Source organism: Pseudonaja textilis, chromosome 3 (assembly GCF_049901715.1).
Source record: "Pseudonaja textilis isolate UNSWEBS1 chromosome 3, rPseTex1.2, whole genome shotgun sequence".
Classification (NCBI taxonomy): domain Eukaryota; kingdom Metazoa; phylum Chordata; class Lepidosauria; order Squamata; family Elapidae; genus Pseudonaja; species Pseudonaja textilis.
The window spans coordinates 125,552,447-125,566,181 of NC_141992.1; the positions used below are offsets into that span (position 1 = coordinate 125,552,447).

General features: G+C 35.5%; 1 protein-coding gene across 2 annotated transcripts in view; it reads right to left on the bottom strand.

Annotated features, from left to right (window-relative positions):
- The window catches only part of CDH9 (cadherin 9), a 154,007-nt gene that overhangs the window by 20,479 nt on the left and 119,793 nt on the right, over nucleotides 1–13,735 (bottom strand). For both annotated transcript variants that reach the window (XM_087930736.1, XM_087930735.1), the window contains exon 7: nucleotides 9,291–9,544. In XM_087930736.1, the coding sequence (XP_087786862.1) occupies nucleotides 9,291–9,544 (254 nt within the window). The remainder of the gene's footprint in view (nucleotides 1–9,290; nucleotides 9,545–13,735) is intronic.

Here is a 13,735-nt window from a genome sequence, read left to right on the forward strand (position 1 = left end):
TGTTTATTTTCTATCTTTCAGTAAGCAAACTATGAATTGATGGGGTAGCTTAAAATCTGTGGGGTAGATTAAAACAATGCACATTACCCTACAATATAAAGTAGTTCTTGTCTAACATGTGATTGATAAACAATCAATATTTTTTAATTATGCACTTTGAAGACTATTTTTAAAATATTACACTGCCATTTAGCAAATACATAACATATTCTGAAGGTTCTCAATTTACAACCATTTGTTGAGCAAGCATCTGAAGTTACAACAGCATTGAAAAAGTGACTTCTGACTGGTCCTCGCACTTATGACCATTGCAACATCTTCAGTTATGTGATCAAAATTTGGGCACTTGGCAACTGGCATGTATTTTATTATGTGTGCCATGTCCCGGGAACATAAGATCATTGTTTTCAACCTTCCCAGTTGGGTTCCAATCAGCACATTAAGAAGCTTAACGTGGCACATTTCATTTAGAAACTACAGTGATTTGCCTAACAACCATGGGAGGGATTAAAAATCAGGTGCAACTCATTTAAGAATTGCTTTGCATAGCAATGAAAATTCTGGTCCAAATTTTGGTCATGTCATATTATGTTTAATCAGCTTAAGGACTAACTAGTAGATATAAAGGACATTGTGATCCACATTATTATCCTTCACATTACCGTCCCTGGTCTGTGATGTGTATTTGTATTAAATATAATTATGATTCATTATGATATTCTGCAGGGCATTCATTTTCAATCCAGCAGTTCTTCTGCTCTACCCAAAAATTAAACAGAGATATATAGATCACCTGTGGTTGGCATCAGATTGGTTTGTAAATAAAATGAGACACCATTGTTAAATTAAATAGGCTGGAGCATTGATGGTGATGAGATTCGTAATTTCCAAAGGGACATTGGGGAAAACAGTCTACTTTTCATGAATGAAGCTATTTCACCTTATTCAGCTTAAAGAATCTTATGTGGGTAGCTGCCCCTCACAGATTACAGCTGACACAGTCAGGACTATGGAGAGTTTTAGACTGCTAAAAGCCTTGGGCGATTTGGAGAAAAGTGGTTGGATATCACAATTAGAAACTGCCATGAGAGCAGTTTAGAAATCACTATGAATCATAGCTATAAATATTGTTCCTTCTTATGCCTTATGGGCTTGTAGTGGTCGTAATGAAGTTTCTTCTGTGCTTCATATTTAATCCAAGCAAAGCTAAATGCAGTCAAATACTAGCCTCATTTTGATGGCAATTAAACTTGTCTTAGATCCTGGATTCAGATTGAGCCTTTTCATATCTAAAATCAGCACTTAGACAAATCCCAATCCATGCTATCAAAGGCAAAACCTGAGAGATTGTTCTTTTTTCTGATCAAAATCCTCTAACACTCATAAAAAACCCAGCACCATGAGACAACTCAGTGTGGGCAACTTACCACGGCCAACTCACTGCTACCAATAGGCCACAGTCAACTTGCTGTAGCCAGCTCCCTGTAGGACAACTCACCATGGCGAACTTGCCACAGAACAAGCATCACACTAATGTCAAAGAAATGGTGGAATAGAATAATCAAAGAAAGAATGGAATGCAAAAAGGGAGACAAAATGAAATGTGAATGACAAAAATTAAAATATTATTTAAATTAAATTGTTGTTAAATTGAGTTGTCCTGCAGTGAGTTGGCCATGGCAAGTTGTTCTACGGTAAGTTGGCTATGGTGAGTTGGCCTGTGGCTAAGTGGTCAAATTAAGTTGTCCCATTCCAAATCTCCCTGATCCCCGCCCCCCTTAAAAAAAAAGGTAAGGTAACTTTTGCAAGCTCGTCATATGAGTGCAAAGGAATAGCAGTACATATAGCAGGAAAAAAAATGAAAACCTCTGCACCCTCTGCCCCCTTGAAAAAATAAATTAGGCACAAAAACAAATTCTTAAACATCCTGGGAATGAAGAAGCTAAATCAAAGCCTCTTTTGCAGAGAACTGATAAAACCAATTGACAGAATTTTCATGTATTCCTCTCTACCAGTGTTTTCATCCCCAACCCTGGGGGGAAAACTGAATTTGATCCACAGCTGTCTGTTTTCAAAATCGAGATATTTTTTTTTTTGCTTTATCTATGGCTAACCAGTAGGGGAATGTGAAAAGCATTATTGATAGGCCTCAGTGTGTGCAAGTTGGAAGAAAAGTTTCCAATTCTATCTCCTTGAGTACAGGTTCCTGTCAGGTTGTGTCTTGAATCCACTACTGTTCACCTTGATGACCCACAACTAGTGTGCAAATCTGCTACAAATCATATTGTGAAGTATGCAGATGATACAGCAGTGGTGGGTCTTATCCGGGACAACAATGAAGATGGTTATAGGGAAAAGGTGAAGGTTCTGGTGAACTGGTGCAATAAAAGCAACCTAGTTCTAAATGTTAATAAAACAAAGATCATTGTAGATTTTAGACAGAGCCAGCACAGTCATATTCCACTCAGTATCAAGGATGTAGCTGTAGAAGTGGTCAACAGTATTAAGTATCTTGGGGTGCAAATAATTAACAATCTGAATTGGTCTCTTCACATGTTCATCCTTAGTGAAGCATGGAAAGCAGCACCTGCATTTCATGCATCAGATGAGGAAAGCACACCTTTCTCCTTCTGTCCTGGCCACTTTTTACAGAGGCACAACTGTGTGCGTTTTAACAAATTGCATTCCGGTTTGATTTGGTGGCAGCAGTGCCTCCATACAGAGAGTGGTAAGGACAGCTGAGAAGATTATAGGAAACTCATTTCCTGTTATTCGGGATACTGCTTATAAACACTATGTGCTTAGAGCTCAAAGCATTGTTAGAGTCCTCACACACCCACTTTACGGTCTGTTTCTGTTGCTCCCCTCTGTGAGGAGGTTTCAAAGTATTTCTAGCAAGACTACAAGATTCTATAACAGCTTTGTTCCATATGCCATTCATCTGGTAAACACAATATTCATTTTTCTTGCTGTGTACATGTATACATGCAAATTAGATCGTGTTGTTTCTTTGTGTCATACAATATATGTAGGTATATGCATAATTTTGTATTTATTTATTTTGTCATGTTTATGTAGTGAATATTGCAGGTGGTGACCCTTTGAGAGCTACAGGCAACAAAATTTCATATTAATGTATGCCAATTAGAGTACATTCAAAGTGACAATAAAATCTAAGTCTAACAACACATTTTTTCTTTGTTATATCATGTCTTTTTTATTTTATTTTTTGTTTTTAACTATATAGGATACCCACAGTCATTTCAGAGCTGAACAGCTTTCTAAATCCAAGAAACAGATAAATAATAGTGAATTATCCAGTCAGTATTATGCTTCACAAAGTGGAATAAAAAGAAATCACTTCAATTCCTCCATCCCAAACCTGAAACAAAATAAATGGTGAATGCCTTCTTCCATACTTTTCAGTGCATGCACATGTGTGAATTTATTCTGATAGACAGAATAAAACTGAGTGCGTACTGTGAAGTGAAACTATATTATTATAAAAAATGCAGAATAAAAGTAATAAAAATCATCCATAGGTTTTCTAGTTGCCTTGCCACCATTTCTCTGATGCATTTAAAGACCCCTGGGAAGTGTGAAGTCAAAAGAATTGGATGGTGATTTTACCATCATGTGTTTTACTCAATACCTTTTATCACATTTTCATATTTGTGTTTTTTTCAGAAAATATACAAATAAAAACTAACAAAAGCTAACAAATAGAAAGAAAGATGAATAAGAGGGATAGAGAGAAGTCCAAAAAAAGCTCCAAGAAAGAAAAACAAAATAAACAAATAAAAATGACTTCCAACTTCTTCTATGGGTATAAAAAGCATTTAAAATTCAACCCTTAGTTTAAGTCTATATAGATAGTCAATGCCTTACAACCACATGAGTTCAAAATTTCTGCTGCTAAGACTTTTGTTAAGTGAGTTTTGCTCCATTTTATAAATTTTCTTACCACAGTTGTTATGTGAATCACTGCAGTTGTTAAGTTAGTAAAATGATTGTTAAGTGAATCAGCTTTCCCATTGTCTATGATGGTCAGAAGGTGTCATGCCCCTGGTGGAGACTGACTCTGAGGAAGAGGAGGAACAGCTGACAGGGAGTGGAAGTGTGGCTCCGGAGGAGGCTGGAGAAGGGCAGAGGCCAGCTGAGAAGTCGGAGGAGGACCCAGGCCCATCCCCTATCCATCCTGTGGCACGCAGGGAGAAGAGGATAAGGGAGAGACGCGGTCTACTCAGGAGAAGAGGGCCTTGATCCTCTTCATGGGCTGCAGGTATGAGAACTGCATAAGAGTTTGGACCTGCATTCTGACAAACGCTGGAGACAAAGTGTGTTTTATTTTGGTTTGAGGTTATCTTGACTGGCATCCTTCCAACAGACTGTGCCTTGTTATCTCCTTGAATTTGGTAAATACTTCTCCTGTCCTGTTGTGGAAATTTCATCTTTGTAGTTTGTTTGGTTTTCACCTCTATCTGCAAATTTGGACTGTATTGCTTTCTTTTGAAGACTATTTTTGAGTACGTTTTATCTCCAACTGAGAATTATTGAACAGTGGGGCCAAGTTAGATGCATTAAAAGACATTTATTTACGCTTTGGATTTTGTTACGTTTGTGTTGCACTCTAGGTCATCACAGAAGGTCACAAATGGTGATTACATGACCTCAGAACACTGCAACCACCATAAATATTAGTCAGTTGCCAAGTATCTAAATTTTGATCACATGACCAGGGGGATGCTAACAATGGTTGCAAGTGTGAAAAAGAGCCATAAGTCACTTTTTTTCAGTGCCATTGCAACTTTGAACAGTCACTACACGAACTGTGGTAAGTCAAGGACTACCTATATTGTAATATCCATTGTCTCAAAAAATTTAGTAAGTTTTAACAATAATCAACTTCCTATAAAATTGTTTCATTAAGTAATTTAATCAATGTACCATCTTAACAAACCTACCACGCCAAGAAAAAAAATCCAATGCCAAACGACAACCTAAAGAAAAAGTAATCCCTACCAATGAACCACAAGACTCCTGCACATGCCTTAAATGCTATAAAACTCTAAAGGATAATGAAAATTCCATCAAATGTTCAAATACGCTCATCATGACTGCTTGGGATTACCCGAGCAAATGATTCAATTCCTAGAATCATCCAATGAGTTTCCATAACTCTGCAAATCATGCAGACCCAAACTGGATCTATTTGAAGAGTTGATACCATTGAAACACGAATAACATCCCTTGACACCATAGTAGTATCCCTGGACGCTTTAAAAGAAAGATTATCCAACCTTGAAAAAAAAGACACAATGCAAAAACCTGAACATCCAATAGCTACAAACCACAGCTCTACCCAACAATCACAACCCAATCCACAAAAAACAAATCAAACAAATAATGATACTCCAATCCTCATCAGTGAAGCTGTTGAGCGCAAACGGAAATGTCAAAAGGCCATCTTATTTGGTCTAGAGGACATCAATGACAATGATGACATCACAACTGTCCAAAACATCATCAGTGATTATCAAGCATCAACCATCTCCCCTGATGAAATACTTGACATTTCCTGCATTGGCTGAGAGCTCAAAAACAGAGACGGCTCTGTGGCCCCACACTTCTGTAGGTTCATTTTCAAAAATGAATCAAGCAAACATAAATTCATTTATACTATAAATTCACTTGCCAAAAGCAACAGCAACCATAAGAACCTCCATTCTCACCCTGACCTAATCATACAGCAACATGCCCAATGCCCATACTCCGCACAGAACTCAAAAAATGCCTAGACAATGGAGAGAAGGACCTGTACATTGACTACCATGCTGACTGTATCAAAAGGAAGTCACACAACCCGCAACTCAGCTTTAACCTTCAACCACAACCCTACTTCAACCAATCCAACATCACCCAAGTCTAGGCATACACACTCCTAACTACCTCAATTCCAACTACAGCTGGCCTTAAATGCAAGCTACTCAATGCAAGAAACCTTGTGAATAAAATACCTGAATTTCTCCTCTTACTAAATATGGCTAAATTCGACATCATATTTGTCTGTGAAACATGGCTCAATGCATCTCTTCCTGACTTCATTACCACAGTCTCTTGACTATCATGTTTACCAATCAGATCATGAAATCCATAGAGGAGGTGGTGTTGCTATCTTCTATAAAAAGTCCTTACATCTAAAAAACATCCAAGTTACCAAGGAACTTGCTCTTCCTGAGACCATCATCTGTGAACTATCCTTAAATATCACATTCCAGTTCTTCCTATGTTACAGAACATCTGATTATGACGTTGAACATGTAAACAAGCTAACTTCACTACTAACATGGGCAACATCCTGCCCACACACTTTTATCTTTCTTGGTGACTTCAATCTATTAATTGGACCCTAAACAACTGAACCCATACATGCAACCTTCTACAATGCTGTTAAAAATCTGGGACTGGAACAACTAGTAACCAACAATACTAGACTTAACAACTGCCTCGATCTCATCTTCTGCAATAGTTTGAATTTAATTTACGGAATACAAACTAAAGAACCATTTTCCAACAGTGACCACAATATGATTGACTTTTGTTTCAACATATGCCCACACAAAAATCATCACTATGATGTAATCCCCAATTATAACTTCAAAAAAGGCAACTATGATCTTATAGACAGTGATCTCTCATCCCTTAATTGGCAATTTCTATTCACTGGATGCAATACTGTTAAAGACCATTACAACGTATTTTTACTTGAAGTCAAAAGAGTCATCAAACTATATGTATCAATAACAACTCCCCCCAAAAAAAGAGAAACAGATTACCCATAACAATAAGGAAACTTCAATCCAAAAAGAGATCACACTGGCGGAAAAACAAATTTGGTCACATTGCCAAGTTCAAAAGCTGATACAAAAATGTATGCCACCAGATAAAGACTGAATGCAACAATTATCACATTCAACAAGAGGAAAACCTTCTATGCACTTTTTCCACTGGCACTTTTTACAATTTTGTAAACAACAAACTAAAAGACTCAAGGTCCATCCCACCCCTGATAGGACCTAATGGTAAAGACTGCAACGATGACACCATTAAAGCCAACCTCTTTAACACATTCTTTGGCTCAGTATTTGTAAACAGCAATGGATCATGCCCAGTATTTCCTAGCCGAACCACAGAAAACTACAATGATCTAATACATATCAATTTTACAGAAGACAATGTTGAAAAAGCACTACGCAATCTAAAACCATCTCTATCTATTGGATAGAGATATTCTGGATGGAATATGTGCCTACTTCTTAAAAAAGCTATCCACTACCACAGCAGAACCTCTAATTATAATCTTTGAAAAATCTTTCAGGACCAGGTCCTTGCCTAATCTATGGTCACAAGCCACGGTCATCCCCATCTTCAAAAAGGGAGAGCCCAGCCTAGTTGAAAATTACAGACCAATCTCCTTATGCTGTGCCACCTGTAAAGTCATGGAATCAATTATTAACCAATCCATTATCCTCCACTTAGAGACAAACAACCTACTCTCTAATAAACAATTTGGTTTCAGAAAAAAACTATCCTGTAATATGCAATTCTTACACTGCAAAAACATATGGACTACACAACTCGATCAGGGCAAAACAATAGATGCAATCTACATAGACTTCTGTAAAGCCTTTGATTCAGTGGTACACAAGCTACTCCTAAAACTGAAATCTTATGGTGTCTCTGGTCAACTGCATAACTGGATAGAAGCATTCCTGTCAAACAGACAACAAATGTACTCATCTCTAATGATCTAAGTGCTAGAGCCCATTGTAACTACATAGCCAAAAAGGCATTAAGAGTTGTTAACCTAATCCTACATAGCTTTTTCTCTGGTAATATCACACTACTAACCATTTGCTAGACCAAAACTCGAATACAGCTCATCAGTCTGGAACCCACATTATGTATCTGATATTAGCACAGTTGAGAAAGTCCAGAAATATTTCACAAGTAGAGCTCTCCATACCTCTACTCATTGTAGAATACCTTATGCCACCAGACTTAAAATTCTAGAGCTAGAAAACCTAGAATTACACTGTCTTTGGTCTGATCTAAGTATGGTATATAAAATCATGCATTGCAATGACTTACCTGTCAATGAATACTTCAGGTTCAACCATAACAACACAAGAGCACAAAATAGATACAAACTCAGGGTTAACCGCACCAAACTTGATTGCAGGAAATATGACTTCAGCAACAGAGTGGTCAATGTCTGGAATACTCTACCTGACTCTGTGGTTTCTTCCCAAACCCCAAAAACTTTAATCTTAGACTGTCTACTATTGACCTCACCCTTTCGTAAGATGTCTGTAGGGGGCGTGCATAAGCGCACCAACGTGCCTACCGTCCCTGTCCTATTGTTTCTTTTATTTTTCTTATATGTACCCATTTCATATATTCATAACTATGTATATACTTATACCTATTATCTTGCAAGCGATTGACAAATCAAAATAAATAAATCAAAATAAATAAATGTCATAGCTTGATTTTTTTTTCCTCATTTCTTACAAAAAATCTACAAAAGCTTCCAATTGTAAATGAATTTATTCAGTGATGTTTCTCTTAGAAGAGCTGATAATTTAGCAAGTAGGTAGGTAGGTAGGTAGATATAGACAGACAGACAGACAGATAATTAACAACTCTATTATACCAAAACAGTCTTTCTGATGCTCCATTGCAGTCAATAATTATTTTAGTTATTAATTACTTTGGGCCAAGTGCTAGTACGAGCACAATATGGACTGAAGTTAGCATGAATTTATTTTTAAAATCCCTTTATTTTTTAAAAAACTATGCCATAATTATACTTATAGTCTGTTACTTCCTAAGAAATTAGAGTGGTGTGGGATGAGGAACATCCTTCATTTATCTTTTAAATGACCCTGCAAGAAAAGTTAGGTTGAAAATTCGTGAGTGGCTCAACATTACTTGATAAATCATATTGAATTTGAACAAGCTAGGCTGCGAACTATTTTCTGGAGAACATGAATAGAAGTTGAAGTTTGAAAATTGGGGTGAGTCCAGACTTGGATATTTAAAAGTCTAATGCTACCAACAGTAGGAATGTAAACCTATCCTTAATGAAATTAATAACCATCTCCAGTTATATTTAATAGTTTATTGCCAGTATTAAACACAAAAGTTTCCAAAAACCAAAGCACATTATAGGCAAGATCACATACTTTTAATGTAATCTTTTCTGATATTTATGGAAGATAACTTACTTGATTAGGTTATTTGTTGCATCTGGATCCCGGGCTATTACTTGCCCAATGATACTGCCTTCTCTGACATCTTCATCAACTTCTATTAAATGTGATGGTAAATTAAAAACAGGTGGCTCATCTACATCTTCCACATAAACTTTGACCAAAGCTGAGTCTCTAAATGGTCCCAAGTAGAAAAATCGTGGGTCAGGATGAATGTTAGTCGCTTCTACTTTTAGGTTATATTGATTCTTCTTTTCAAAATCTAATTGCTTGTATCCAAATATGGAAGGTAAGAGAGAAAGGGAGAAAAAAAAAATTACTTAAGTATTTTTTAAAATAAATAAATAAAGCATTATGCAGTTTTGGGAAAAAGTGTCTTCTGAGTTGTGTTGAAATTCTATACATGAGAGGTTAGCACTGTAATGCCCCAAATTAAAGTCAATTTAAAATTATGCCAAATCTCACAGCATCAATCATGTCACCATTCTTAGCAATCTGACAGTAACTGTCATAAATGTCAGATTACACAAACCATTTTAAGATATTTCAAACTATGACATATGAGATCTTGCGAAAAGGAAGATTGTGGAAATCTTGTAAGGTTTAATGAACCAGGAAAAATTCATTTATTTAAAACAGAAAAACTGAGGAAATGGAATTTGACTTGAAAATAACATCTGTTGTATATATTTGTCTGTTTCACTGAACTCAATGAATTTTACTTAGGATTACATTCTTAATACTTTTTTCAAATACTTAGATTTATATTTTCTGTACTCAATCATGTACCTTCCATCATTTGAATGATTTTTAAAAATTATTTTAATGGCATCCTTTTAGCATTCTGCAAATGCTTTTCCAGTTTTTTTTAAAACAACTTGATAAATATTTGGTATAATTTAAACATCCAGTACTTTAATCATCTTTTATTTTTAGTGTGTGTTAATATGGTTGGAAAAATAATTTGAAAAATTCATTTGAAAAATTGCTCCTTTAAATAAGAAAAGACAGAGTTTCAGTAAAAAAAAAACATTGAAAATTAAACTCTTATAAATTAGCATTCTATTTCATCCCATTTTGGGGTTATTCTATTACTGGCAGCTAACACTATTAAGAAAGATGCCATGCCTCAAATTTCAAAGCAGAGCAGTGAATCATATTCTATTTTCAGATAGGAAGTGTTGGCTCATGTACAACCAAATTTAAATGGTCTTGTCTTTCAAGTGTCAGTATAAATAAGTAAGATAACATACCATACAAAGCGTACATGACCATCCCAAGCTCATATGCAGTCTGTATAGTTATTTAACAATCAGTTCCATTGAAAACAACAGAAGAGAGTTTGTGACTGTATTTGTAACTTTGAAACAATGCAGTTTCTTTATCTATTGAACTTTGTCTGTTGCAGTGCTATATCATTCTGGGCTTGCTCTATCAATCAATACAAATCAGTGTTTCATTTCAAAAGTTCTGAAAGATGCTACATTTGGCATGAATCACTAGGTTCAATCTGCATCTCGATGAGATCAATGGTTAAATTGCTGTTGATTTGGGCGAATCAGAATTACACTTATTTCAAAGGAGCCTTTCAAAAATGAATGCTAAATACAGGTCAGCCAGAAATTGTTCTTCTTTGGTATAAATTGTTCAAAAACCATTTCATATTAATCTCGACTCAGCAGTTTCTCTAAGGATATACTGAAATATAAGTAACATACTTTTTTTTTTACAAGCTTAAATTTAAAAATCAAATCACAAGAGTATGTGTAGATAGGTGAAATATGGTCAACTGAATATTGACTGTCATGGTTAACTATCATAGCTCATACTGAATAAGATAAACATCTTGTAGCGGATTGTAGGATGTATAAATTTAATGCATGCAATGCATGCTCGGGGTAAATCTGGATTTTGTTACAATAAGTCATACTGGCTACAGTGGACTGAGATTTGAAAGTATTACCCTTCAGTTAGCAGGAAATATGCCATATAATACAAGTGTAACTAAAAGTGATACTTCGAAAAAGTTTTATATGAAAGTTTTGATTGATCAAAGTCATGGTGGGCAACAATGGCCATATCATATGGAAGATTATGACTTGGAATATAAAGGGAATAAATGATAAATAGTATGAACTGATGGATGCACTAAAAGAAAGATAATAGAAAATTTTTATGACATTGAAATCAAGAGAAAATGGAAACATAAAACACACTGATGTTGGGGTGATTGAATTTTCTGGAATGGAACTAACAAATCATAGCATGGAAATGAAGAAATTTAGAAGAAAATTTAGAAGAAATAATCCAGGAAGTAGGAACTGTTGCTGAACATTGTTGTGTATGTATGAAAAAAATAGGAAACCATAGGTTAGTGATACTTATATATTAGATTACAGAGAATTGTAATATTGTAAGAAGCAGTGATGACTTGGGGGAAGATAAATTGTACAACATTTTAAATTAATGCAGAACAGAATGAAAATATTCTGTTAGGTGGCAAAAAGCTAGCTAGGGATGAGGCAACACAATGAAGAAAAAATGAATGGGCCATTTGAAGAACCTAGAATGCATCGGGATACTGACTTCTTGGTGATTAACTGCTTCGAAAATGGTTCACTTGTTTTAAATAGATGGTTTAAGTGCAAGTCTTTTCATATGCTGACATGGTAAAGGAATGGATGCAAATTAAAAACATGACTGGTTGGTTTATAAGAAAGACTGAGAGAATTATTGAAGGTTACCAGAATGATGAGATATATTGAATATAAGGCAGATCATTGTTCGGTAGGGCCAAAAATGGATCCTGAGGAGAAGAATGGCAATGGAAACAAATGAAGTGAACTGGAGTGACAATGGGACTTGGGACCTAAGAAATATGTGTAGTGAAACAAGAAGACTAATCAAGAATGACTGGGCACTGTATGAATGTGGTGCTGAATACAAAATGGAATGATATTCATTGGGATTATTTGGTCATGTTGAGAAAAGGAATGAGGTTGGAAGTTCAAAACAAATTTATGGAGAAAGAGTTAATGGATTAAGTTCAATGTAAACCATGTTGCAGGGTTTTTTGAATTTACACTTTAATAACAAATAGTCAATCTAATTCTTTGCAGATATTTTGGACATTAACTTCCATCAGTCTGCTGATTATTACTAATAGCAATGAACTATGGGAGACCAAAATATCAGGAAGACAGATTTCCTATCTCTGGTTTAAATTATCTTGAAGCTTACCTTAGGTAAAATGACAAATTGTAGGGAATTAAAAATGGAAAAGGCTCCACCAAAATAAATTTGCCCCTCTACAAAAGACCTGATGAAGATAAAAAAGATATTTTTTTTCTACTGAAATTATCTATTCAGGCTTTTTCTTGAGGGACATAATTCATATGAAAGACATGATTGAAACTAAAATAAGAATGCTCTCATTCCATTCTCATGCTGTTATAACGCTATCCTGATTTGTTATACTGCAATATTGTCCTCGTTAATAATATGAAAGAGATGGGAAAAGATATGTCAACCAAAAAAATGTCAATAAACTATTTCATAGTTCTTATTTCTGTCATAGCCTAGAAGTAATATTAATCTTGATCCGGACTGCTACTGAAGCTGTTCCTGAACTATACTAGTTTTACAGAAGAAAGCATCCGAAGTTTATAATATCTATGTAATTTTATGTGCAAACACACATACGGTATATACACCATTCCAAACGCAGATTGTGCCTAACCTTTGACACTAGGGATAACTACAGCATATATTTGCAGATCAGCATACAAACGAATCTTCTCTCTTTTTAAATATGATTTCTGGATAGAGAACATCTGCTACTGGTGGATGGGCCATCAAGAGATATGTGAAGCAGATGTCTAGAGCCAGCAATTCCTTATTGGAACTCTAATTTATCCAATAAATTTCTTGGCCTGCAGCTGATTTCCCCATTTACTTAAACAGAGCTGACATAATGTATGGCAGACACCATAAAAAGACATCTCAAAAACTCATAAGTTTTCAAGTGGAAACTTCAAAAACTTCAGAAAATTTGGTTTTAGGAAAAAACTATCATGAAATCTGCAACTCTTACACTGCAAAAACATATGGACTACACAATTCAATCAGGGCAAAACAATAGACGCAATCTACATAGACTTCTGTAAAGCCTTTGATTCAGTGGTACACAACAAACTACTCCTAAAACTGAAATCTTATGGTGTCTCTGGTCAACTGCATAACTGGATAGAAGCATTCCTGTCTAACAGACAACAAATGGTCAAAATTGGGAGTGTCCTATCAAATTCTGTACCTGTCAATAGTGGTGTCCCCCAAGGCAGTGTTCTAGGACCAACTCTCTTCATACTCTACATAAATGACCTCTGTGATCACATTAAGAGCAAATGCGTTCTCTTTGCTGATGATGTAAAGCTGTTCAATACCACAGACAATACTGCTAC